General features: G+C 44.8%; 5 protein-coding genes across 6 annotated transcripts; 1 reads left to right on the forward strand and 4 right to left on the reverse strand.

The window, feature by feature from the left end:
* Positions 1-624: 624 nt before the first annotated feature.
* On the reverse strand, positions 625-4,449 carry cyld2 (cylindromatosis (turban tumor syndrome) 2). The gene is made up of 10 exons (XM_076096387.1): positions 4,344-4,449; positions 3,721-3,853; positions 3,422-3,526; positions 3,066-3,145; positions 2,864-2,930; positions 2,652-2,784; positions 2,443-2,551; positions 2,237-2,355; positions 1,945-2,149; positions 625-1,649 (listed from the first exon to the last, which is right to left on the reverse strand). Exons 1-10 carry the CDS (start codon positions 4,447-4,449, stop codon positions 1,417-1,419), a joined length of 1,290 nt encoding a protein of 429 aa, XP_075952502.1. The 3' UTR covers positions 625-1,416.
* An 86-nt stretch (positions 4,450-4,535) lies between these two features.
* LOC142954782 (uncharacterized) lies at positions 4,536-7,061 on the reverse strand. The gene is made up of 3 exons (XM_076096007.1): positions 5,550-7,061; positions 5,324-5,453; positions 4,536-4,843 (listed from the first exon to the last, which is right to left on the reverse strand). The coding sequence occupies exons 1-3, from the start codon at positions 5,991-5,993 to the stop codon at positions 4,548-4,550; spliced, it is 870 nt and encodes a 289-aa protein (XP_075952122.1). The 5' UTR covers positions 5,994-7,061; the 3' UTR covers positions 4,536-4,547.
* A 382-nt stretch (positions 7,062-7,443) lies between these two features.
* Positions 7,444-11,056, reverse strand: LOC142955005 (glutathione hydrolase 7-like). The gene is made up of 15 exons (XM_076096388.1): positions 10,938-11,056; positions 10,479-10,687; positions 10,244-10,406; positions 10,032-10,149; positions 9,887-9,954; positions 9,729-9,802; positions 9,427-9,608; positions 9,215-9,302; positions 8,995-9,125; positions 8,811-8,899; positions 8,482-8,634; positions 8,271-8,388; positions 8,056-8,193; positions 7,857-7,956; positions 7,444-7,502 (listed from the first exon to the last, which is right to left on the reverse strand). The coding sequence occupies exons 1-15, from the start codon at positions 11,054-11,056 to the stop codon at positions 7,444-7,446; spliced, it is 1,809 nt and encodes a 602-aa protein (XP_075952503.1).
* A 238-nt stretch (positions 11,057-11,294) lies between these two features.
* Positions 11,295-13,728, reverse strand: tp53inp2a (tumor protein p53 inducible nuclear protein 2a). Of its 2 annotated transcripts, none has more exons than XM_076096084.1 (4): positions 13,575-13,728; positions 12,561-12,765; positions 12,119-12,221; positions 11,295-11,957 (listed from the first exon to the last, which is right to left on the reverse strand). In XM_076096084.1, the coding sequence occupies exons 2-4, from the start codon at positions 12,667-12,669 to the stop codon at positions 11,711-11,713; spliced, it is 459 nt and encodes a 152-aa protein (XP_075952199.1). In that variant the 5' UTR covers positions 12,670-12,765; positions 13,575-13,728; the 3' UTR covers positions 11,295-11,710. The 2 variants fall into 2 exon arrangements, with proteins under 2 accessions (XP_075952199.1, XP_075952198.1); XM_076096083.1 differs by having other exon boundaries at positions 12,561-12,768.
* A 2,176-nt stretch (positions 13,729-15,904) lies between these two features.
* snai1a (snail family zinc finger 1a) lies at positions 15,905-19,284 on the forward strand. Its single transcript, XM_076096282.1, has 3 exons — positions 15,905-16,196; positions 16,695-17,213; positions 17,861-19,284. Exons 1-3 carry the CDS (start codon positions 16,121-16,123, stop codon positions 18,043-18,045), a joined length of 780 nt encoding a protein of 259 aa, XP_075952397.1. The 5' UTR covers positions 15,905-16,120; the 3' UTR covers positions 18,046-19,284.
* The last annotated feature ends 6,910 nt before the right edge of the window (positions 19,285-26,194 follow it).

Below are 26,194 nucleotides of genomic sequence, written 5' to 3' on the forward strand. Positions count from 1 at the left end.
AATGATTAGTTAGGATGTTCACAGCAAACTCAAATTTGTCCACAAGAGGGCATTGCAGTCCATATATATTACCTCAAAGGACTCACCTGTCCTCACAGAACCTTCAAAGCACTACCTTATGTCTAGACTCTTAAGATTTAGCATAAAGAGGTTTTAGATGTCCTTTTTAAAATGACTCCACACTGTAAATGATAGATGATAGGTGCTGGTGTATCTGCTTAGAGGGGCTCTGCACGCTAAATCTTTAGTACAATAAAATTCTGTTCACCGATAATTCACTGATTTCCAACTGCAATTTTGAAATTTGATTGATGAAAAATACAATATCACAAATCCAGTAACATGCCTTTGTAAAATCTGCAAAAAGTTTAATTGTTTACAGTAAATTCAACACAAAGTACAACATGTAGGGGAGAGTAGGGTCGGTTGGGTCAGGTGCACTGTGGCTTTTTAGCAAGTTAGAAAGAAACTATGCCGATGTCATTCACCATGCTCACTCTCAGCCATACCTTCAACCTCAAAGTGGAGACCTCCTAAATATTCCTCAGTGTAACAACAATAAGACATTCAAGAGGTAAAGAAGGCATTGATGAGGAGTTCAGAGTGTAATATTTTACTGCGCATTCAAAAACAATGTTGCCAAAAGCATCAAAAAACAAAAGTACACAATAATATTAATATCAACACAATACGATTGTTGTGTAATGAAGATATATGTACATTATTACAATTACATTTGAACAAACACATGTATGTGTATCTAGGTCATTCACTGTCAGATTGTGGCATGTTGATACATATTGGGCAACAAGATATGCCTCCAATTCTCCTCATGGGACTATTTTCAATTTTGAGAAGTCATTAAGCGCTTTCAAAATCTGGGATTACAGAGTTGAATTTGTCAAAGTAATCGTTCCTCATTTCATTTAATGTTTTACAATTTAGGAGGAAGTGCCTCTCTGTCTCAGCCTCCCCAACAGTGACCACACACCGTTTTACTTTGGTTGCCATGATTGTGTGTGTGTCTTCCAGTTTGTGGTCTGAGCCTGTACTTGATCTCTGACAGTAGAGAGATTTTCTGCCAATCCAAGGTCTCTCTTTAGGGACAGACAACATTCTAATCTAGAGTTGTCTTTACATTGTGTTATAGTTAGTTTGACTCTCATTGGTGTTTGGAGAGCAGTGTTTAAGTGATCACAGTGTGTCTGAGAGGGGGCAGTTAGCCTCAGCACCGACTGACGTTCTTTTCTTCTTACACATCTGCATCAACTTTAACTACGATCATTCATAGTCAGTTTCTCTTCAGCAGTATTATTTTCCTCCATGATGTTAGAAGTATCCGTTTCACTTCCTGTATGTAATAACAAACACAAAATCCAGTTGATTGCGCACAGATGCAAGGTTATTAAGGCACTGTTATTGGAACGGCATGTCCTCGTCCTCACAAGACTCCTGCTGGTTTGGCTTTGAAAGTGGGGCGGCTGGGTTTTGGTATAGAAACATGTAAGAGTCACACAGCAGCCTGCGCACTAGCTCAGATGCCTGGGAGGGGTTGGAACAAGCCAGCTCCTCCTCCGGCTGGGACAGGAAGTCACCCAACTCCGGACAAGCTCGGATCACAGGAATGTTGTAGCCGCGTTGATCGTCACCTGTCAGAACGAGTAGCCTTAAGATTAGATCAGTTTAAGAAGAGATAAAGACCAGTCGTAGACGTCAGAGTGTAGCTTTATCCAACACTGTCGAAGCTGCCTTATCAGCAAATAAGGCAAGTCATGGTAAACTAATTTGTAAGAAAAACAAAACAAGGCAGAGTTTGCACGAACATCTGAATAAAACGATTTGTTGATTCTATAATGCCACTAATGGAAGGAAAAATATTTCTTACTTAAGCCAAGAAACAACCTATTAATTTAAATAAATAAAACAAACTGAAATCTATCTTACCGCATCTGTCTGCCATGCTGTCGAAGAAGAGCCAGGAGTGAGGATCAGGGCCGAATTTGACGAAGGACACATAGTGGCTGGTTTGAATGCAGAGCACAGCAAACAGCTGCATCATGTGCCTGGGCACAGGAGAACCAGAGGGCGCATCTGCTGGTACTGCCAGAGCTTTGGCGGAGTGACCCTGCCGGGAGGGATGGGTGTGCACCTGAAAGAACAATAAGTAGAGAGTTTAACATGTTTCCAGGTTTGGTCAGCGAGATACTGGACATCTAAAATGGCTGTCTGGGCGTACCTGTGTGTTGCAGGTAGAGCAGTACTGTTTTATTCTCCCTGGCTGCAGTTTGCGATCTGGTAGACACTGAAGACACTCGTACTCTGCCAACTGCCCACAGACGAAGCATTCCCTTGGAGCTGTTGGGAAAAGTAATTAATTAATTATAAAAAAATAATTCATATGCTACAGGATTTAAATCAATGCAGACTAGCTCCGTTTCTTACAGTTGTATAGGAGATCTGTGACGTCAAGCTCGGTGGAGGGAATTATGTGAGAGAACATCTTATACTTGTTTCCAAACCTCGGCATCTGAACCATTAGACAGGACGGCATCTGAGACACAAATAGTAAAAGGCAATTACAGTAATGTACAGAAGAAAACTTGATAAACCACAAAAGGCTTCTTTTCCTTATAACAGGAGCAAACGCTCACCTCTTCAAACTTGAGGTCCCCAGACAGGCAGGACGTGTCCAGCAGCTGTTGGACAGTGGGCATCTGTCCCATCTGTCCTTTCTCCAGAAAGATCTGGAAGGTGTAGGCACCCTGGCATGTTTCTGGTCCCGATCTAAAAAAGGAAAAACTGAATTTCAGTAACTTTACGCAGTCACACAGGATATTTAATACTGGGCGGCTTAAGATCCTACCTGAGCTTGAGCAGCGGCTCCATGCAAAGCACCTTCTGAAAGAGGACTGTGATGAACTCCTCTGGGTCTGCAGTAAAGCAGAGCAATCAAAAACATATATAACTTTAACAGTGGGTTTCATTATGTAATGTTGCAATGACTAAAAGACACATTGTTGGAATATCATTTCTAACAATGCATGTTGCAAGATACGAGCGTGTACCTTTCTCCTCTGTTCGGAAGGTGTCGCAGCCAAGCTCTTTACGGAAATTCATCACATTCACTGCAGGCACGAACCCGTGTCTGCAATAAATACATCAGCTATCAGTAAGCAAACACAAGTACACTCCGACACAATCAGGAGCAAACACGGAGACATGTCCTATGTTTGAGAAAGCTTTAAGCACATGCACTTCTTTGTGTTTACCAGTGGATTAAGACTACCCGTATCATTAAGACAGAGAGTACTTGTTTACCATCTGAGATTATGTAAGATGTCATTATGTTCCTTGTATTGCAGACTTGATGATAATGCAAGGCTTTTAGAGAAACAAAGTCTTGAAGACAGCGTTTATATACCTGCGCAAACGGTTGACTATTTTTCTTAGAGTGCAGGTTATGGGTTTCTCCGTGTCAGCAGGTTTTCTGCAGATGTTGTCCAGGGTCACGGATGAGCCGAACAAACTGAAGACAGAAAAGCACGTTGTTTTATCAACTCGCCACTTATCTGAATACAGTTCACCGTGCTCATTGAGTTGTACATGTTCTCATAATAAAACTGCTCGAGATAACGAGAGACTAAATTAAATCCGAGCTGCGTTTGCACCAGAGTGCTCCTTGAGAATCGTTTGCCCTGAGAGGCGTTGAACTGGTTTTACCTGAAGAGTGTGGCATCGAGGTAACAGGAGTTGATGTGACCCTGAATCCCTTTCATTCGTCCCACTAACAAAGACAAGGCCTCGGATTCAGGAATAGGAGGTACATCCTCCTCTGGGTCCTCAAATGGAGGAACTGAAAACAACAAACAAGCATACAATAACAGATCTCAAAATGGCATTTGAACACAAACCTCAGCATCTTACTCATAGCTTTAGATTACCGGGCTTAAACAATCACACAGGTCTCTGAATACTGATTAACCTGCTTTTCCAAAGCAGGAAGTTCACTGATTAAAAACACTGCCACAAACTGTGCATTGTTTCAGGAGCATTGGACTCAATTTCTCTTCAGAAGGGTGTGAAAAGAAGTCAGATGTTTAAACTTGTGTTCAACCCGAGTGTGACATTACAACCCGGATTCTGTGATGTTGTGTGAATCATAAATGACACGTAATGAGAGGAATGACAAACGCCTCTCCCTCAAGCTTTATACACTAACTTTACACAATACTGGCTCCCTGATCAAAAGTTAAGAGTTTGCAAATTGTCTTGTATAACACAACTAAAAATGTAAAATGTAATATCAGTATGCATGTGCCACCATACTGGGAGAAGTGTCTAACCTGGAGGTGCGTCTGCGGGGTTGAGGTTCTCCGTCCCTGCAGACGAGCAGACGAACCTGCCATCGGGGCTGCACTTTGTGACGGGAACAAACAAAGCTCTGCCCATTTTGCAGGTGAAATACCTCTGGCCTCCGTGCTTCCCATCAGAGCAGCCGTTCACGTCATAGTCCTGAAACAATGAAAAAAAAAAAATCAGGGAGATGCCTAAAGCTGAAAGAAAAACACAACTCTGCAACATTTTAAGTCACTCACCAATTCAATCCCAGCCCATTTATCGGTCTTCCCTTCTGGCACCCCCAACCACTGGATGACCCCGTACACTGTGACCCCCGAGTTGGACACCACCTCCACCATGGAGCCCACCTCCAGAGACACATGAGACGTGCTCGAACGTTGGCTCTGAATGACACCCTGCTCCGTGCGGTTCTCCCTGACTTGTCGTGCGTGAGATCCTATATTCGGCATGGAATTGATGCGCGTCACCCCTTTTCTGTTTAAACCTGTGGAGAGGTACGGAAGCCGAACGGTTAGAAGTCACGAGACATCGTTTTTTAGACTCGTCACATGCTGCCTCATCAGATTGACCTCAGGCTAACACCGCACAGGTCTACTACATACGAGGTATGCAGACAGCTGAGAGTTCACTATGTGCCAAACCTCCAGACCATGTGATGAATCTGCAGTTTCACATATCACAGCAACAGGACCAGTTATTCCAGTTGTGTACTGGTACCACTTATTTTACGCCCCCTGTGGAGTCACATGCTTCCTGGATATCTTTCAATAGAAGGATTTAATTATCTGAATGGAGCAATTTACAAAAAAAAATAAAAATAAAAAATAAAATAAAATAAAATAAAAAAAAGGGTTCGATTCATTATCTTAAACCAAAGGGATATATTTTGATCTTGTGGGGAAGAAGTGGCAAATGTTGACGTTGAACGAGTCAGGGAAGCTGTGACTTTCTCCACTTTACTTACCCTCACATTGGCCGTCTTTCCATTGCAGACCATTGGGAACGGCGTAAGATGGGACCACCTGGACGATGTCTGCTGCACTGAACAGGGGAAGGGGTGCAGGTTTCTTAGATGACAGATTGTGATCACTGTCCTATAGAGGAGAGACAAAGAAAAACAGACACTCAACACTCTTGTGTATTGAACACAGATAAACACTCAACAAAATCAGACGAACAACTTCACCCACCACAAACTCCACTTCAAAGCCGAGCATGTGCAGGTCGTCTTTGTTCTCCTTCCTCCCAATTTCCATCAGGTTCTTCATCAGCCCCGGCAGGTGTCCCTTCTTGTGCTTCACCACCACCAGGTCGTCCTGAGACAGCTCGCAGATCGCCGAGAACAGCTGCGGGTTGCACAGCAGCTCCAGGCGTTTGCCCGCGGTGGAAACGAAGAGCAGCAGCTGCGCCTGGTGTCGGGTCAGAGGGTACGTGTCCTCCCTCCTCACCACACCTCCGCTCTTGGGGCTCCCCGCGGTGCCGCCTCCGCCGCCGCCGTACAGCAGCCCCGTCAGCTCTCCGCGCTGCAGCTCCGCCTCCACGCGGCCGATGCATCCTCGACAGAAGCCTTTCCTCGACTTCCCGTGTATCACGATGAAAAACTTCTCCTTCAGAACAACGGCTTTGGGCTCCATGTTTCCACTACAGTGTAGTCTGTTAAACGCCTTGGAAGCAGGTAAATGGGCTTTACAGAAGCCGTTAAGCTGGAGGAATACAACAGCGGCACATTAGTATACATTCTATCTAATGGCTCATAGCGACACTTTAAGAAGGTTACGAAGTGGGGAGAAACTTTATTACAGACGAATTACGATTAAAACTGTTACAGTACTCACGATGTCATGTATACAAACATAATTGCATTAAACCTATATTAGTATATTAACTTAGCAGTTCGCCTACAATTGTAATAAGTATATGATTAATACAATTCAAACACGTCCCTCTAAGAGAGCGAGCTTGAATATGGAAACTTAAGATACACGACAAATGCAAGTTAAACCAACCTGCTCTGCAACGTTGCACATTTCTGATCATCATTAGAGAGTCTGTTTAGCCTTTGGAAAAGTACAAACCGCTGGCTTACTTACCGTTTTTATTTGTCGAGGGAAATTACTCCGCGAAGCATGAATTAATTGCCAACAAAAGCAGGTGGTTCCGAAGTCAGAGCATCTCTTCCTCTGCAGATGAAAGTAGATGAAATAACCTGCGGGCGCTTAAATACTGACCTGCATCTGACAGTCAACGCCCACTTGGCAGCTCCCAACTTCTCCGCCCCGAAAATCTCGCAACGAGATGCATGACTAAATTAGATAAGAAAAAGGGATGATATTGTTCACTATATGTTTGAACTAAGAGTGGCTGCTAATTTCACATACAACAACTGCCGCCCATCCATATGACCGCTGGGGACAGTTATCGCACAGATAGCCTCCAGTAAACTCAAACTGTGTGCAGCAAGTGGTCAGAGGAACCTGAAAGGGAAATGCATATAGCTCTCAGTTATAGCATTGATTTACTGAGACTGTCGTGAAGCATTTTGAGATCTCATGACCTTTGACTCTTGTCTTCTAGTGCTTTCTGACATAAACTGCACAGTTTATATGACAGTTTATATGATAAGCCTAAATTTATCAGCTTAATTTATCAGAATAAACTTGTATGACAAGTCTTGATTTTCATTGTCATTTTTAAAAAAAAACACATTGGAGGTCACAGTTTCTATAAGATACGTTGGAATATTACAAAGAAACAGAGTCAACAGATAAGAAAACATGTCTACAGTAAACGATTGATTGAAAGCAACGTTTTGAGTGACATACGTTTGTCTGCGTGCAGGCTTAACACATGACATAGCTGCACGTCCTACACGGCAACACAAATGGTATGCAGGACAGACAGTATCTTGAAGGCACATCAGCTTTGCATAACAGCCCTAATTTTCAGCATGCATGCGTGGCCATGTGACCTCAACCTGCATAAAACCTTCGCCTGTTATCCAGCATTCGCAAATCCATCACGACACATCAGCTTGGAGCTCAAGTATGATGGCGATATTCCTTTAATCGGTTTTGAAGACATTTCTTATGGATAGACAAATTTGCCCTCTTTAATGTACATGTTGGATGACTGCCCTCTGCTGGCTGGGGATCACAATAACATGAGTATCAAGCACAGAACAACAACTATAAACTTACATCATGCAGTGGAACATTAGCTCATCCAGATGCTACCATAACATGCTCTTGGAAGATTTTTCACAATAAAAAGTTCATGAGAACTGTAACAAAAGATCAGATAATTGAGGCGTTATGGCAGTAATGATGTCTTTGTTCCTCAGGATCCCCTGGACAACAGAGTTCGTCTTCACTCTCGTTACTGTGCGGCCCTTTTCAAACCGCACCCTCTCCTCTGGAAACTCAGCTGATGATGAAGAGTTAGGAAAGTAGGAAATTACTATGAAAAAATGATGTCAATAAAGGAAAAGGTCAACTTACGGTCAACAAGACGTCTGTTTGGCTGACGATTAGGGAGGAGTCCTTTTGGGGAGAGGCTTTCATTTTTCTCTTTGTGGAAGGACAGTGCACTGATCAACACCTAAAGCACACAGAAAGTCAAAATTTGTAAATGTTTTAAAAATCATAACTTCTTCCATTAAATCAGAATCCAAACCTTTATGATATAAAGTGGTCAAACCTGGGTGATCACACTCAAACCCTGTTGTCCAGCTGAACTGCTTAGTGCCATGTAGATCCCACATTTATGCTGCGCTGGCACCACTATTGTGGGCATGAGAGATGTTTGGGGCCTCTTTCCCGGCTGGACTCTGTTGTTCTATAGCACAAATGGATAACAGTGAGCCTTACCTAAAAGAAAAATACTTTGTAAAATGGTGCGATTTCTAATGGTACCTGATTGGTTAAGCGTCGCCCTGAGGTTTTGATTGGCCAGGAGAAGTCAAGGATGAGGCTGTTGAGAATGACGCCCGACCCAGTCATGATTCTGCTCCCGAATGGCGTGCTCAAGGAACTGAGATCATACAGACAAAAAAGATAAGATAAAAGAATGTCAATGCACCCAGCAGCACATTCCACACATATCCTGTAGATCTCACACCTTCACCTCGCAATTGACACGATGAGTCCATCTGGCCCCACGACTACTACTTGCCCAGCCATTGGCTCTGTCCGTAAGGAGTGGACGTTGGAGTGGTACTCAGGTGGAGAGGTATGGGAGGAATTGATCCTCTGGCGAAGAATTTCAGCTTGACTCGTACTTTGGCAAGAGCAGAGAGAAAATGATACCTGTCGTACTATATGTTAGGGTTAATGTTCCTACTTTCTCACATTTCATAGACGAAAGAATCAGGAAAAAAGTCTGATTAATCAATAATGAAAATAAATCTTTATTTGCCGCACTATTTGCAAGTGTGACTCCTATATGTAGTTCACCTCAGCATGTCAGAGAGCCGCTCATTCACTGAAGAGTTAGAGGAAGGGTCACCCAAACCACTGGCTATTGCCAAAGCTCCTTTCAGAGCCTTAATAGGGAGAAATAAACAATTCCTATGGAGGAGATCTACCATTTCAGCCAGGCCGCAATTGTGAAAAACATGCAAGGTTTGCATTCCAGTACCTCGGCAATCCAGTGTTGCGTTTGATTTCCTGTGTTATTGTTCCCATTGAGCTGGAGGCCCTCCAAAAGGTTGAGCGCCGATATCAACGCTGCACCAGTAGAGGGGGGGGGAGGAACTTGGATAATAAATTCTAAGACAAGATTAACAAAATATAGATGAAGGTATCAAGAATGCATACATGTTCATGCAGTCTATTGTTGAAGAAAGTCTGGTCTTTACCATTGTACAGGCCTTCCACTGGCTGCTCTACTTGTACACTGTAGTTACTGATGTCTTCTCTGCTCAGGACTCCTCCGTTTCTTCGCACCTTTGAATGAAAACACAGCATCACTGACACTGGAATAATAGCAGTCGCTAAAAGATTAAAAGCAAATTTCACTCCAACTTTGCCCACGAAACAGGAACCTATTTGATGTCTGGACGTCTTTCACCTCATCCTCCAGCTCTCGTGAGAAGTTCCCATCATAGAAGTTTGGCAGACCAGCCTCGAGGACTCCAGCCAGACTGGACGACCTCAGAAACGAACCAGGAAGCAGAGCTCGGCCACCTGGCATGAACGTGTCCCTGAAACGTTGCGACAGCCGCTCACCTTTTACCTTTAAAATGGCCTCAGCTGTAGAATTACACAAATGAGTCACATGCTGGTGTTTTCGTTTCTCAGAACACACCACCACGTTATATTGCGAGTAATGTGGTTAAGTGAGGAAATGTAAAGAGGGATGGTTTGACTCACCAAGACTGAGAGACACATTGAAACCTTCTTTGGCAACAGCTGCGGCTCTGGTGACCACATCCTCCCATGATAGCCTGCAGTGATTTTGTGGTAAGATATCCGATTTAAGGATGGAAACTAAACACAAACTCATTTTCACTCTGTCTCAACTCTTTTACCTCCCATACAAGCTGTGAGCATGTTGTAACCCTCTGAGCAGACCTGGCACGCCCACCTGCAGACCTGCCTAAAAGGATGAAATAAATTATACATGTTAAATAAAGTGATCGATCCCCCCCCACACACACACCTCCTCTACATTACCTTTAGTTCAGAAACACTTTGCAGCATCTCCTCTTTAAGTGCTGTCGGTGCAGTTCCCTGAAAATTAATCACCCTGGTTTCATTCCTTTGGATGTCATGAACCAGCATCAGCCCACCTCTACAAAAAGAGAATGAGCAAAGGATGAATTTGAGACCAGAAGCGTCCATGTGTATTTCACACTGAGCGTATCAGCATTAAGTCAGTCACGTACCCACCAACACCTGACACATGTGGATGCACAACACCCAAACACAGGGTGGCAGTGATGGCTGCATCCACACTGGATCCACGATCACGAAGGACCGTCTGGCCGAGTGCAGTGCAGCGCTCGTGATCCGAAACTACCACACCTTTCACAAACACCTGAGAAGTAACTGTCATGAGGATAAATAATGCAATTGTGGTAATAGTTGCATGTTATATTACACTACATACCAAGCTTACACCCAGATAAATATGCAGGATCAAAGCAAAGGTGACTCCAATGGCAAAGGTGATAGATACAGCATAGACGCAAATGGCTGTGTCCTGACTGGAGCGGTCCTTGTCTGTCTCTTTGAGGTCGGACAGGCTACAGTCCAACACATTTGGGCTACCAGAGGCCAGCTGTTTCAGAGGGACGTCCTTTGGGAGATGGCTGAGGTCTGTGGCAGCAGCAACGAAACAATATTCAAACCTTTACCACAGTGGAAATATTTTGGGTTTGCAAGCCATTTAATAATTTCAGCCCAGGTGCTCAATCCCTGCATGTTTTCTCCCTTGACATCTAATCAGGTGATTTACACACAGTGTTGTAAATTAGCATCATGCCAGGTGTAAGTCAGTGGGAGAGTAATACAGCAGCATGTTGTGTGCCGATAGCTAGGATTGTAAACCATTTCTGCTACATTTGTACCCTCTCACCATTTTTATTCAAGTCACAGGTGAAGTCACTTGAGCCATCAGCCAATTCAGATGAACCAGCAAAACTATTGTAACTGAATATTAACTGCTTGTTAAGTTTCGTTTCAGGAGAAACTTCCATTTTCATTGTACTCACACACAGACTAAGTCAATTCACGAACACAGTTCTGCACGGGCCTCCTGATTGTAAAAGTCCATAAACTGCACCCCTCCCTTAGCTAACCATGTAATCAAACACAGCAGGTGCAATTACCCCCCCCAACCAATGAGATCTCAACATTTGCATCTGTCAAATTGTGAGCAGTTCACTGCCATTTGGACATTTTAAATTTGACAAAAAAAAATAAAAGCACAAGCTGCAAAGTCAACATTTTTATTGCCGTATAAAAAAATGTTTTCACCAGTTACACAAAGCTAAATAAATGCACATCGATACGCAAAGAACAGCGCTTTGTCCAAAATGCTAGAAGATACATTTTGCAAAGGATGCACTCATCCACATGCACACAAACATGAAAACATAGTGCATCTCATTTCATGAGGTGAACATCTTCATTTCAACATTCTTATACAGTACGAGTATATATTTATATATATATACACATATAATGTCGCTGCCTGTTGTCATGTTGTTGTGTGGGTTACATCTAGATCAGATGTATAGCTTAAATCTGCACAAGACAAAAATGTGTGTGTATACGTGTGTATTGGTGTGTGAAGTGCAATGCGTCTTAATTATTTCACGCTTAACATTTGCAGTTTTACAACCAGAGCCTCAGTGGCTGAGGTTGCGATGTCCTGGCTGCTGGAGGTGGAAGGAGTGATGCTGGACTCCTTGGCGAACGCGGTTCTGGCGCTGAATGGCGTTACGAGACATGTGGTGTGGGTCTGTCCAGGTTTTAGCCTTCTGGATGCAGGTTAACTGTGTCACTTCTAACACAGCTTTCGGCTGAGAAACAGAGCCTGTGATGGCTTGACTGCTGCTGCTGCTGCTTTGAACTGTGGGCTCTGGATCTAAAACACTGGAGGGAAACACAAGCAAGTGTGTGAGTCTAACAACCTGAACAAGTTGGTGCTCGCCAATATGCATTTAAAAGGAATTGGAATAAAGCTGTGTGTTCATTTCCCCCCTTAAATATAATATAGTAATGATTTCTTGAAAGGATTCCTCGTGTTCCCTCACCTGATGTCACTTTGCACGTTTGCAACAGTCTCTCCTTGGAGAGCAGAGTTTGATGACTGGGTGTCCGTCAGCTCTGCACCCTGGTTCTCTGCTGAACCTGCTTCTGTGGAGACCACGACCAAAACAAATAACAGGGGAAATATTGAGGGAAAAAAAAGAATCCTCCAACATTACATATGAATGTTAAGAAATATCTCTTTAATTGTCATTATTAGCTTAAAAAGGTCCTCATCATCATGCACAGCAATATGTTCATGTGGGATGATTCTGCATATAATACATGAAAATCAATACATCCTTGCTATTATTGTAATGATTTCAACCATACTGCAGATGCCCTACTTTGTCCAGGAACACTGCAGAGAAACACTGCATAGTGCTATATATATATATATATATTATAGTTATTAAAAATGAAAGAATGACATGCTCCATGACTGACCTTGACGACTCACAACAAGCCACCCTTCTTCCACCGCTTCACCGGACTTGACATCTTTAGGGATCTCCTCTTCTCCCCCAAAAAGCAGACGGGTGATCGTTTTGAACATTGCTATTTTCTCTCCGTCTTCCCTCGAGGTGTTAGTCTGAACTTGCTGTTGATACCGTCTTCCTTCCCTTCTTTGTTCAGCAGAAAGAGTCTTTATCTGCTAAAGACAAGACAAATACTGCTCATAGAGTCACATGCATCATTGCTACCTTCAGTCCTGCTAATCCCTCTTTGACTGTTTGGGAGTGATGCAAAGGGACTCATCCTCCATTATTATTTTTCAAAATTCAAGCAATCTGGGTCAGCTGACCAGGATGTCCAATTACATTTCTTTATGATACAGTGATTTGAATAATGATGCCCACTCCCCCAGAATATCATTGTTAGGGTCCATCTGTCTCTACATATATGGGGGAGGGGCTCCTTTTATCAAACATCTCGTCAGTGCGAAGCCTGGCCTGCACCTTTAAATGGACTGAGGTGGCTCCATGTTGAGCCATTGCAATTAATTAATAATTGACATTTTCTGCAACGTTGTTATGATGCTATTGTGTTGCATTTCCCACTTCCGGTTATGCAATGACGTACACATCACAGACATAATGAGAGAAATAACAGGATTACAAACACTACTGCAGCCACAGGGATCAAGTCTCCGATGAATCAAACATGTCTCACTCACTGAATTAGGTAGAAATCCATTTTTAGACTTTTGTTTCATGTCTTTGTGTCACAGAGTCCTCAGTGGTTTGCAGTAATATGACGCTATGCTTCAAACGGCTGCAACCAAACTAAACCGAGACAACCAATGACAGTCTGCAGTATACGTCAAATCTTATGTTGGGATAATCGAACAAAATATGTCTCTCATGTCAACAACATGTTATTGGGTAGTCGATGTATTGTCTAACCACGTATGCAGTCATGAATCTCTGTAAGTGAATTGCAGCGTTGCGGTGTCCTTACCTGCCGTTAAGTGCGTCTCAGTTTCAGTCGCAAAGCATCGTGTCAATTTGCAAATGTTCACAGGTTTCCTTATTTATTTATTTTTGCCAATTAAATCCTGTAAGTGTCACAGTCTATCAAGAAGACTGTTGTTCTGTATTTCAAATATTCAACCGATCACAGACAGGAGACCCACCCTGTGTCCCCGCCCACCACGAGCAACCCACCAATCAGAGACCACGACGTACTGCGCATGCACGTTGATTTGACATTTATTGTAACCGTCTTTGCTTTCTTTATGTCCACTTTTTTACCCCTTTGTCCAAGCTGTCTAAAGCTCACCATTGCTAAACAATCCACAGCAATGGTACCAACAATAAATTATTTCTTATTATTTGGCTGTTTGGTCAGTGGGTGCATAACAAGAATTTGTAATGGTTTGACCACTTTAACGTCACTCAAATTAAACAACTTCAAGGGGAAAATGTGTCTTGATAAGATGTGGTCATATGCATGGGGCGCGTGTGTGTGTCTCTCAGATCAGCTGAGAGTGTATTATTGTGCTGTATCTACAGGGCAGCACAAACACGCGACAGTGGTGACTCTTTGTATCCCTCTGGTGATGGAGACCGCCTCCTTCATCCTCACTTGATGTACCGTGGTGCCAGGCCTACTGTTAGAGCTTGAGATCTAACTCGGAGTACTTCAGTTCGTATTAGTGATGCTATATAAACTATTTTTTTTTGAGTTAAGCATGTAGACACAAGGCAAGAAAACTCCATAAAAAAAACATAAAGGCAAGAAAAATACACCTTCATTTTTTAGTGATAAGACCATAGTGAATATCACAGAGCCACTGTGCAGCATCAACCTAATACCAATTCTAATTCTATTTATGATGGGATCTTTGTAGGAAGACTAGCTGGATTCATTTCTGATTTGTATTGTTTTATTGAAATAGAAAGGGTGTCAGTTGAATATGGATTTATATTGTGACAATGGGTTTGATGTTGTACCCTGTACAAATGGCCAGTGATCTGACAAACAAGGATTTTTTCCACACTGCTAAAATATATGGTATTCCTGTCGGGTACTTGCAGAACACAGTGGCAGTGTTTATGTACATAGGCTACTACAATGTCTTATTAGTCCTGTTCATCTGCCATAGCATCCCGTACAACACGATTTTATTGTTGCTGTGATATTTCTAATCCTTCTTAAATGTCTTGTTTGACTATTATAAATAATTAATCTCCACAGTATACTGCAGTTCAGTTGCCCACTTTTCAATGCTTTAGTGAAGATGAGGACAAAGTCTGGTCAGTGGGACATAAACACCCCAACAACTTTTACTGTAGCTGTCTCAAAACGTCAAAAATGAGAAGGCATATGAGACAGAGTCACAGTGGAGACACGGTTTGGTTAAAAAAAAACTTCATTTCACACAGGTGACACAGCTTTGGATACCAATGACTTGAGATCACCTGGATCGATGCTCTGATTGATTGGAAAACCTCTGTAACAGCGCCACCCGGTGGTCATCAGCCTTGGCCAGGTTGTGACATGACACTTTCTTCCAGAAGGTGGTGCAGTTACTCTACCTTTGTTAGAAGGCTGAGACGGCATGTGTATTAAAGTGTAGCTTTTTTATCGTATTCTATTAGATAACATGTGGCAGGTCTGATGACTTACCCTCCACGAAATATTGATTCTTATTTTCATCACAACAATGTCATGAAAACTACAATTTAGTAGAAATAGTGTTCCACATTCACTATGTTTTAATGTTTAGACCGCGCCTCTAAATCCCCCTAAAGAAGGAAACAGTGGTGACTGAGTGCGAGGACCAAAGTTATACAAAGACATGCATGCGAGGTGAACTGGTCTTTAAAATGAATAATATCTTTTAGGCTTTAACGTGTCTGTGTTTATCTATGCACTGTGGTGGACTATCGACCTGTCTTGGTTGCAGTGGGCAGTTTGATGTTTTTAAGCACACATTAAAAACAGAAGTAAGTCCTTGCAGCAGTATTCATACTAGGAGCTGTAGTGCAATAGAGCTGTCCAATTGCTGTTCATCGGGTCTCTAAATATCTGCACAAGCGGTCACTTACACAACGTAATTACAACAATTTGCTCCCGGTCTTTCACCGTTTCTGGTCTGCTGGTCAACACCAATGGATTTCCGCGAGTGGACGCTCGTGTTTTTGTTGTTGTAGAGTGCGCGAGCATGTAGGCTTCATCCTGCGCACTTGAGCAGTGATATGGGAGGTTGGGGAGGGCCCTCGGGGCGAGCACACCCCTACCGCCCGTGTCAGAGTATTTCAGAACAGAGGCCAGTATTTAGTCATTCTGCATGAAAGCTGCACACACACACACACACACACACACACACACTTGTCTGCTCACGTCCTCTCTAACTTGTGGACTATAGGAAGATATATTTTTTTCTGTTTCCTGTGGATCCGAGGACCAAGATTTGATTTACTTTTTTTCATTCTTGTAGAAACTGTGCGTCGTGACCACAGGATACTTTTACGCACAGTTATTTAACTCTCACAGGGACAATGCCTCGATCTTTCTTGGTCAAACAGTACTTCGCGAAACAAAAGCCAAACTACAGTGAACTGGAATGTCAGAATGGTGAGTTGTGAATCTTTTTTTCTTTATTCTTTATTTTGTGTTAATTATTAAAGCGCAAGTGTTAACACCACTAGCTATTGCACATTTTGTCTGTAGTGTAGTTGCCAGTTTAGCTTAGTTAAATGTACCTACATTCTAGATAAAATCACTGTGTTTAGCTTTGTGTGCCTGGTTCGGCTACAAGTCGGGGCCCGTTAGATGCTCTTTCCCCCCTTTCTGCAACCAGACAGAGCTCCATTCATGTTACAAGCCCTTGTGAATACGTGGGAGGAAACGGCCCATGAAACCTCCCTATGGCTCCAGCTTTATGCTCAGTAAATGCTGAGAAAAACACGAATAAATCCTTTCAACCAGTACAGACAGTATAGGTGTAGTTGATGAAAGTTGATAAGACACATTTCAAATGGTGAATTTGTCTGTTCTATATTTCCATTAAATAGCATTGAACTTGTTGTGTACTCTCTGTAAGCTTGAACCATCCTCACCCTTCTCCCTCAGACATGTCACTGGAGAGGTATCCACTTGCTGAGCTCTGCTCAGGGGTCAACACCTCCATTGCCACCTGCTTCACAACAGGTCTGGTGTGGGACCTGAGCATCCTGCCCGCCCTCTACCTGCCCACCTCTAAAACAGAGCCCTCCGCCACCCCGGGCCCCCTGGACCTCAGCTCCCCTTCCAGCCTCAGCAGCAGCGCCAGCAGCTGTGGAGAGGAGGATGAAGGACGCACCTCAGACCCCCCCAGCCCCGAACCTGTACACACGTACGCCCCTCGCCAGCGGATGAAATGCACCGGCGTCATCCCTCACATCAGTCCCCCCGAGGAGGAGGAGGAGAGGGAGGCCCCCGTCACGGTAGCCAGGCCAGCCTTCCTCTGCAAACACTGCCCCAAAGAGTACACCAGCCTCGGGGCTCTGAAGATGCACATCCGCTCACACACCCTGCCCTGCGTGTGCACCACATGCGGAAAGGCTTTCTCCAGGCCGTGGCTGCTGCGCGGCCACATCCGCACACACACAGGTAAGACCCATGTCTGCAACATAACAAGACACATCCCCCCCCCCCCACCCCATCTGCTTGATTCCCACTTCATTGCTAATTCACGAGCGAAGAAATCAGCCTAAGTGTTGCCGTAAAGCTGTAAATCTACATTTGAGCGGCTGACATTGTCTTCATCAGTTGAGCTGTGATGTGAGGGTGCAGGATATCCATGACAATCAGTTTGATGAGCTCAACACTTGATCAGCAGACAGGCTATCCCATAGGGAAGCCTTCTGTAGACCCTGCACTCATTGATTCCTCATTGTGTTTAATGTCCCAGCAACAATGACTCGTCAGCTAATTATCTTATCAAGGCTGCTGGGGAAGACAGCAGATTGGGGACACGGGGGTGACAAAAGGTTTAAAGAATGCCTGAAGGCTCTGCTATCACAGAGCACTTTGTACCTGCAGCAACTTGTTAGCGTGCTAATCTCATTTGGCTCTGATTGAATCATGCTAATGCAGTCAGGCTCTGACCCCTCCAGCCCACCATGTGATTCTTCATTATCTTTAGAATGTGTGTGTGTGAGGTGTTAATGGGAGGCTCTTGTGAACTCAGAGATGCTAACCGTTGAGCCAGTCAAGTTATATGACGTGTGTTTTTGCTCCCTTCTTTCTCTGTCCAGGCGAGCGCCCATTCTCCTGCACCCACTGCAACCGGGCCTTCGCTGACCGCTCCAACCTGCGAGCTCATCTGCAGACCCATGCCGAAGTGAAGAAGTACCAGTGTGGCGTCTGCTCTCGCACCTTCAGCCGCATGTCGCTGCTGCAGAAACACAGCTCCTCCGGGTGCTGCTCCTCCGCGGTGTGAAACCCAGCAGAGAGAGAGAGAGACAGACGGTACCCAGTCCGAGCTCAGGGCAGTGGAGGGCTAGTGGCCGCGGATAGGGGGGTCTGCACAAGCCCAGCTGGCCTGTTGACGACCTGTTGGGCCACAAAGAGCATGAAGTGGCCTTCTTCAAGAGACCCGGAGGGAATCAAGCCACATTATGGATCTGACTTTACAAGCCGTTTAGCTTCTTTGCTCTGTGAAAAAAAACATCCGAGGTGCAGAATTTCTTTTCTTCCAATCTATTGGTCTCGAGGCCGGACCAAATCTGAACTGAGAAATGCCGACACTCTCTTGATATCTACGCCCGTTGTTGCTATTGTGCCCATTCCAAAGACCAACTATGTAGTGAACTCATTGGGGTAAGAGGTGTTCTTTCCTGTCTCCGTCCTGGTGCCGGCCAGCTCAGGATCATAGCCTAGACACAGCTGCTGAGAGGTAGGGGTGCGTGGGTGGAATAAATCTCTCAGCGTGCCTCAAAACACACACAGACACACACACACACACACACACAAAAGCAAATGCACACACAGCTGTCCCTGGTACTGTGGTGTAGATAGACGAGGTGCTAACAGGTGCTACAGCCATGACCTTGCTGGCTGATAGCAGGTGACTTCCACTGCCCTTGGTTTGCTTAAGAGAAAAGAGGAAGCGTGTCATCACGAAAGAATGGCATCAGTTAGTCCTTTTTTCGCCAGTGAGGATCATTTTAAGCCTCTATTTTGTCTACATCCAAACCATCTCTTTAATCTGATGATTTTCAGAGATAGGAAAAGCCATGCTGTCTGTTATTTTCCAAAGAAGCTTCACTTTGCAGCAACGTGCAACATGGATTTCAATGCAAGCCATGCACTCAAAGTTACCACAGTGTTAATAATACTAGCCAAAGCCATATTTTGTAACTTAATGAATTTGTGCCTTGAAATTGTATTACTTTTTAAACCAAAAATGTACCTCTTTTACCTCAGTATTTGTGGATTTAAAATAAACATTGATTGCAGTATTAGTAGAAAATAGCGGCAAACAGTTTGAAATGCAAAAGGCTGGGACCAAAGATTTTTAAGGTTTACACCATGGAGACATGGTCAACTAATATGAGATCAGAACCCTGTCAATGGACAGTACAAAGATACATTTTTACCTTTCCTAAACATTTTATGGCAGTGTTTATAGTGCAATGTGCAGATGATGTGTTATTTCAATTTTGTACTATGCTTATTTGTTCACTCCTATTTCTTGTATGTTGTAACTGATACATTTTCATCCAATAAAGTAATTTATGTTTATTAAAACCTGCTCTGTCATATGCATTAGCATGGGTAATCCACACTTGTACAGTTTAATCTCTTCGTTGATACAATGTGGAGAAAAGGGCGCAGTCGATTTGTTGGTTATAAAAAAGGTGTTTGATCATTAACTGGGAGCCTTCTGATCGACGTCTCGACATTAGGTGTGGAGAGTGAACTGACCATTGTTGTGAGGCTGAATTGCAGATGTGCAGGTGAGCACAGCTGTGTGATGGAAGGGAACAACTGACTGCACCTGCTTCCAGTTTGCACCTGCCATCTACTTATCACTGTGCAAACACGGCTCAAAATGTGTGCGTGTGTGTGCGTGTACCGGTAAAAGAGAACTTGAGTGAAAGTCAACTTCTGTTTTCAATCAATCCCAAGATCTAAAATGAGTTCATACGTGCTCACCGCGGCTCTTGAAATGGCCTAAAGGTGGAATCCTAGTGAGCCATATCCTGTGTGTGTGTGTATTATTTTCCTCCTAAGGGAGAGTATACCGTTCTCCTCGTCCTCCGCCTAGACAGTGAGTCAGAGTCTGCACAGGCCGGAGCTATAGGTTCCCATGGCTCCTCTGCTTTCAGTCAATAAGTCAGGCCACTAGTTAGTCAGTTAGTTTGTCTGCGTGGGCCAGCACAGAGTGAGGCAAGCTCTTCCACAGCACAGTTCCTTATTTCCTACTGAGTCAGGGAAATATGCTCACAGCTACTAGCCAGGACGACCATTGCAGCATGTAGCAGTGACTCACCTCGCACACTCACTACTTTAAAACTAAACTGCTTATCCAGATTCCCAAACATCTGCGGCTGAACACCAACCGGGTCCAATATGGAAATAATGTAAGGGTCCTTGTTTGTGGTTCCTTTGGCTATGATGCGCTCACGTCTTCTACCCAGGATGCTCTTGGATAAAAGGGCTATTAAAATCTCAGCTGTTGGAGGTTAGCTTTGGACTATGATGTCAGCTGGTATGTCCTGAGGTGAGGGTGTTAGCTTTGCTAGCAAAGACAATCTAAGCAAGTCCCTCATTTAAACTTTATTCTCAAGTTTGCTTGTTGTTTGGACTTTTTCGGATGATTTTCATCGGCGTAGTTTCTCTCATCACCTCGTGTTTCTAGGCTACGATGATGAGGTGAATGATGAATAATGAGGTGAACAGCTTTTTAATTTGCTTTATTTTTTATATTCTACAGATCAACATTTCAGCACATCATGCCTTCTTCTTCTTATTCTTCTTCTTTATAGTCTAAGATGGTCACCGTTGCCACAGAAGCGGCTGAGCCTCATTTGGCCAGTAAAAACATTTAAATCTTTGCTGCATCACAAGTTACTGTACTTATTTCTGCCTTTTTATAGAGAAAGGAAAACACAACACGCTCCCCTTCTTGTTCCTTGGGGAGAGTGGAGGGCCTGGATCTGAAATCTGAGAGCGTTTTCCTGCTGTGTGCTTTACAGTGCCAGAGCACTCACTGTAATTTACCAAAAGTGGCTGCTATTTATGCCATAAAGCATGTGTTTAACATTCCTGAACCCCACTGTGTTTGTGTATTCCTCGCTCTCTCTCTCGCTCGCTCCCACTCACTCTCTTGACTGCCTCCTCGACTGTATTTCTATTTGTGTATGTGTGTGTGTAGTGAGTGGAAACGGTCCCTACAGAGCCGCAGCCCTTTCCCTCTTCACAGAAGGATCATCTCTCCCCCTCTGAGACAAGGCCGACAGGAAGTGGGAGTTTACATTGGCCTACTTTACCCAAAAAAAGCAGCCAGGGTGGAGGAGCTGCAGAGCTGTTTCTGCTGCTGCCGCTGCCGCCACCACTGCTGCACTTTGCCACGACCAGCGCCATGTCCCTTCCCCCCATCAGCTGTCCCACCCATGCCTGCTCTCTTTCTCCAAGTTTTCGGGGTGGAGTTGGGTGGCCAGGAACTATAGAGTGGCCTTCGGTGCAGCAGCAGTTAGGGCTCATGGCCTGGGAGACAGGAAGGAGCTGTCAGCATCCCATAAACAGGACTCATCCTGCACTCATGACACATGAGACCTGGAAAGAATTCTCCCAGGAAAAATCCTTCAGACACCCACTTTAAATCTAGACCATGGTTCAGCCTTGTGCTTGTCAATGACTTGGTCCAGATGAACCACAGACACTAAATACGCGTAGACTGCTTTCCACTCTTGTGACTATCACCTGAGAGTCATTCTACTGACACGTTACGGTCACTTGATAACAAGCTGATTATCAGCAGCAGCACATCCAAATGCAGTGTGATCGCATCGCCATGCTACTTGGGAATAGCTATGTGTAAACTATTACCTTAACAGTGGGATCGGCGGGACAAGGCATGTCTGTTGGCATGGAAGCAGAGCCATCCTCATGCTTCGTGCATAAGAATAGAAAGACTGTGCCTTTTTGATAGCATTGAAGCTATCATTCTATCTTAAGCTGTACTCCCACAGCGCCTCTCACTTCGTGTGTTACTTGGCCTCCTCCACCAAGATTAGCGCCTCTCAATGTCTGTCACCTTGCTCGACAGCACTTCATTACTCTCCAGCGTTTTGATGTGTCAAGAAGTTTAGTTTGGTGGGAGTTTTTTCTGCAGTGTCGTCGCACTCTTAACACAGTAAAGTTCAGAGTACTGATGTTAATGTGAGAATGCAGAGCTAATTCCTCTCTGTCGAGCTGCAAACAGACCCGAGACACAACCGCTGCATCTGGTAAATAAGAAGGCCAACAGCGGTAACACCACAAGTGGGCCAAATGATGGATTTGATCAGGCTGTGGAGTTGCCCCAAGGCTGGATGGGAGAAGTGGCTGGGTGGGTTAGGGGATGGGGGTAGAGGGTGCATATTAAAGAGTAATGAATCACACACTCAGTCACAGGGTCGCCGGCTATGAATGTGCTCTCTGTTGGTTTTCCTGGAGCCTGGAGTTTACTAACTGATGACGCAGGCTGGACTTGATCAGAGACATGTGTTGCTGCGGACTCGATGCCAGTGAGAAGCATAGCGAGCGAGAGAGGGGGGGGGGGGGGTAGATGGATGGCGCCTGAGCTCTCTGCTTTTCCTCTGTGTGTCCTTCTGGGCATTGCCTCACACTGGGGCTGGTGCGATTGGAGAGGGGAAGGAGGGAGAAAATAAATCCTACTTCTACCCTAGGACAGGAAACAAGAGATTCTCAGAGAGTATCCTGACCCAGCTTTCTTAACTGTTGTTACTCCCAAATTCTTGTGTGGCATCTCAGCGAGCAGAGGAGCAGCCCGTCTGCTGTAAAAAACAAAAACAAAAAACAAAAGCAACCAAACGTGTCACTCTTCTTCACCAGTGCACAGCCATGGTAGCGGCTCTGTGACGCTGTCCTTACAGTAGGCCTGGTGGTGCTTTGAGCTAAATGCTAAGAATGCTAACATGCTCACAATGACAAAGCTAACATGCCGATGTTTAACAGATATAATGTTTACCATGTTCACCATCTTACTTTAGAAAAACCTAAGGGGTCACCAGAGTCGGTAGGATTCATCATCTGGACACACTGAATGTCTGACCAAATTTTTCGGCAATCCCTCCAATAGCTGTTGAGAAATTTGAGTGGTGGGCCGACCGAACAACAGGCCGACACTGCCATCCATGCTGCTAGCATGTGTGAAAACAGAGAAAGTCACCCCCACCTGTTAAGCCCATACTTAAGACTCCTCTCCACCTGACAGTGGAGGAAATATCACCTGTTTACCACATTGGAACGCACCTGAGCATATTTTCCCAGACAAGGTGCAAAAGGACGTTGAGCTGTTGCCTGAGGCCCTGACAAAAGTATTATGAAAGACGTAATCTAGATTTGTGTCCACCTGTCGGGGCATGTCATGGTGTAACAGTGTGTAAACAGCATTAGGCAAAGGGTTGGGAAATATATTTTCTCCCCACTTGTTCCTTTGGTTTCAAGATTTCTGATTTGTTGAAAAGCTCTGTGTGAAGAGGAGAAACACCTACTCGGGCAAGCAGGATCACGCCGTGACTGAATGTGTCACACACGTGTCTATCGCTGACAGGAAGAGGATTGCTAATTGAGTCACAACGGTGTCATTTCCCATGAACAGCCTCACAAGTTCACAGATTCTTAAAGCCACACCAGTATGAGAGATGGAGGTGTCGGCTGCTCCCCATTTGTTCCAATGGAGATCAAAGAAGGTTAAAACTGGAGATAGTGTGCACCAGGAACAGATGCATGTCCTCAAAACACTCCTAGTAAACACCAACAATCTGCTTCATGTACACACACACTCACACAGCACATACAGTACAACAGCTGTCACACTGTCTCCAACATCCCCAGAGTCAAACACACAGACGTGAACACACAGGCATATACAGTGAGGAGTGCTCTTCTGTGTGGGAGGCCTAAGCAGCTGGTTATGATGGGAAACACCCGACACTCCCACAGACACCCCACAGACCGTCCCTGTCATTGTGACGCACTGGGGGCTGCTGATTCCCCAAAGCCTCCGCGGCTCCAGACCTGGGGGAGAGCTGACAATTCATCAGCGGTCCAGCTTTCAAACAACTCCGAGCTCACAGAGAACCACTTGATCCTGCACAGTTGGTTCCCAAACAATAGACACACACACACACACAGGCGAGTGAGGAAGCAATCCCAAATCTATGCACGAACACAGACACATTCGCACAGTCCTGCACATGTTGAAGCCATTATCCTGTTGCTTGTTAAGTCATTACTCTATAGCTTGTTATTTTCTCAAGCAAGAGAAAGCAATCTATCCACAAAAGAGTGCTGAGAGATTTGCCACCCGACTGAGCCTTGGGATATGGGAAGTTACCCTGAAATCTGAGGAATGCGGTGAGGCCTGAAACCTAAGGAACAGAGAAAAAAAACATAATGTGGAACAGTGAAGCTTCTTTCCCGGAGTCTCCAGGTCGTAGCTGCAGCCAAGAGCGTATGAGATGTCCGCGGGGAGGGAGAATTATAGACATTACTGATGACGGTGCAGAAAAGTTTCAGTCCACCAATCGGACATGGAGGAACTGACATAGTCTGAGAGCTTTGACATATTCACGGTGGATCGCAGACATCTGGTTTCCATTTCCCTCCTCTCCCAAGACAGTGAGTGCTGGCAGCGGGGCCATTCAATGAAATCGTCTATTCGACTTCCTGTGCTATCAGTTTAGCATAAGTGTGTGCAGAGTAAAGCAATGCTCAACACATAGGCGGTTATTCAAGTGAACTGCACTGCTTTCCTTCAGGGTGTTTTTTTTGGGGTGTTTTTTTTCAGCTCCCCACCCCCAAAGCCCTGACGCCACCCTCGGGGTTTATTAGTGGGAACACCCCATGAGCAGCCATTTTCACAGCATCCTCTCCACTCTGCTCCACACGAGGAAGAAAGCTGCGAGCCAGCACACTCTCACCACACTGCTAATGAGTGACACATGCCCCATAGCTCCTCCACTGACACCTAAGATCAAAGCCCTGGAAGAGAAGGGGACTGGTTTAAACATTAAATCCGGACCCTTCGTCCCCATCCACCTCCTCTTTGACACCCGTGCGATATGTCTGAAGGCAGCCAAATGGTGACGCACCTGTCCTTTCTACATTTAACACAAGCAGCGGCGGTGTGGCTGTCTCATGCCTCCATTCACGGGACAGACGTCAGGGCGAAGCAATGTGTATTCCAGCTGTGTATGATAAGAGATCAGATTACACAGTTCAGACAAATTGCATGTCAATGTGAGAGACATGAATGAGACATTGTGCACTGTCAAAACTATTCATAACGCCAGTATAGTGGGGCAGATTAACGGAGGGAAAGGAATTACGGAAATCTGATTGCTGATTGAGTCTGGATCAACCCTGAATCTCTCATTACACCCCATGATCACTGCAGTCATTTTCATTAAATCAATTGCTTCACCCATCTTCTGCTAAATATTGTCTGAGCAGTTTCCACACTGCTGAAGGGCGTCGAGAACATAGCGGGCAGAAAGGAGGGAGGGGGGGGGGGGAGGGTCTGGGCAAAGGCAGGAAATCCCAGTGCAGCAGAACTATTTTCCTCCATAGTTCCACCAGAACAGCTCTTTGTACCACTCCCCCACCCCCCTCTCTCAGGCCTCTGTCGACCATCCACTGCTGTTCTACGAGGCAACCGCACCACTACCACCACCGCCACCACCGTGGAAAAAGCAATCCAAACCTCTGTCTCACACACACAAACACACACATGTATTCAGTTCACTCGTGGGCCGTTACTCAGCAGTGCTGAGGTTGTGGAGTGGGGGATCAAAGCATGGGGTTCCCCTCCATCTCAGTCCAAAGTCCCGCTGTGGTTAGGCCATAGACAGAGAGGCACCTTACTCTACACAGAGCCCTCAAATGCCAAAAACACTCAAGTATACAAAAGATGAAGCACACATATGCGCTGAAAACCCTTCCTTTCCTGCTACATAAATTCAACACAGGAGGAAAATGATCTGTGGCAAATCAAGTCCTTTTTCTTTCTCGTCAAACATTCCTTGGCAGTAACTCTCAATCCCCACACAGTATCACTTGATCATCGAGGACGCACATGCTCTTCATGTGACTCCAATGAGGAGATGGCTCTGTTGAGGCATATCGAAACAACACTCAATTCTGTCCGTGACTCTCCTTTCACAGTGACACAAATTCCACTTCATTAAGACGGAGCGGTTAGAGGAATGAGGGAAATTCAGGTCAGTGACACTCGTGGAGGACCAGGGAAAGCAAATATCAACATTTGACTCCCTGCCACAGCCCGACTACTCACTGAGAGTGTGTTTCCATATTGCAACATCTAAAAATCCAGATACAGTGCTGATTTGTTGCAG

Source organism: Anarhichas minor, unplaced genomic scaffold (assembly GCF_050575085.1).
Source record: "Anarhichas minor isolate MPS153535 unplaced genomic scaffold, ASM5057508v1 ptg000021l, whole genome shotgun sequence".
Classification (NCBI taxonomy): domain Eukaryota; kingdom Metazoa; phylum Chordata; class Actinopteri; order Perciformes; family Anarhichadidae; genus Anarhichas; species Anarhichas minor.

Bases quoted from the DNA above. Each gene is read 5' to 3' on its own strand.
- cyld2 (XM_076096387.1), bottom strand. From the start codon at position 4,449: ATGGGCAGAGCTTTGTTTGTTCCCGTCACAAAGTGCAGCCCCGATGGC. The intron at 3,527-3,720 runs GTAAAACCAGTT...TTCTGTCTTCAG, and splicing joins CTCGATGCCACACTCTTCAG to TTTGTTCGGCTCATCCGTGA. The intron at 3,146-3,421 runs GTATATAAACGC...TATTTATTGCAG, and splicing joins ATAGTCAACCGTTTGCGCAG to ACACGGGTTCGTGCCTGCAG.
- LOC142954782 (XM_076096007.1), bottom strand. From the start codon at position 5,993: ATGGAGCCCAAAGCCGTTGTTCTGAAGGAGAAGTTTTTCATCGTGATA. The intron at 5,454-5,549 runs GTGGGTGAAGTT...TCTCCTCTATAG, and splicing joins GCTTTGAAGTGGAGTTTGTG to GACAGTGATCACAATCTGTC. The intron at 4,844-5,323 runs GTAAGTAAAGTG...ACCTCTCCACAG, and splicing joins GAAAGACGGCCAATGTGAGG to GTTTAAACAGAAAAGGGGTG.
- LOC142955005 (XM_076096388.1), bottom strand. From the start codon at position 11,056: ATGGAAGTTTCTCCTGAAACGAAACTTAACAAGCAGTTAATATTCAGT. The intron at 10,688-10,937 runs TGGTGAGAGGGT...TTGTTTCGTTGC, and splicing joins ACCTGTGACTTGAATAAAAA to TGCTGCCACAGACCTCAGCC. The intron at 7,957-8,055 runs GTTTGACCACTT...TGTGTGCTTTAG, and splicing joins GTTTGAGTGTGATCACCCAG to GTGTTGATCAGTGCACTGTC.
- tp53inp2a (XM_076096084.1), bottom strand. From the start codon at position 12,669: ATGTTCAAAACGATCACCCGTCTGCTTTTTGGGGGAGAAGAGGAGATC. The intron at 12,222-12,560 runs GTCAGTCATGGA...TGGTCTCCACAG, and splicing joins GCTTGTTGTGAGTCGTCAAG to AAGCAGGTTCAGCAGAGAAC. The intron at 11,958-12,118 runs GTGAGGGAACAC...GTTTCCCTCCAG, and splicing joins AACGTGCAAAGTGACATCAG to TGTTTTAGATCCAGAGCCCA.
- snai1a (XM_076096282.1), top strand. From the start codon at position 16,121: ATGCCTCGATCTTTCTTGGTCAAACAGTACTTCGCGAAACAAAAGCCA. The intron at 16,197-16,694 runs GTGAGTTGTGAA...CTTCTCCCTCAG, and splicing joins TGAACTGGAATGTCAGAATG to ACATGTCACTGGAGAGGTAT. The intron at 17,214-17,860 runs GTAAGACCCATG...TTCTCTGTCCAG, and splicing joins CCACATCCGCACACACACAG to GCGAGCGCCCATTCTCCTGC.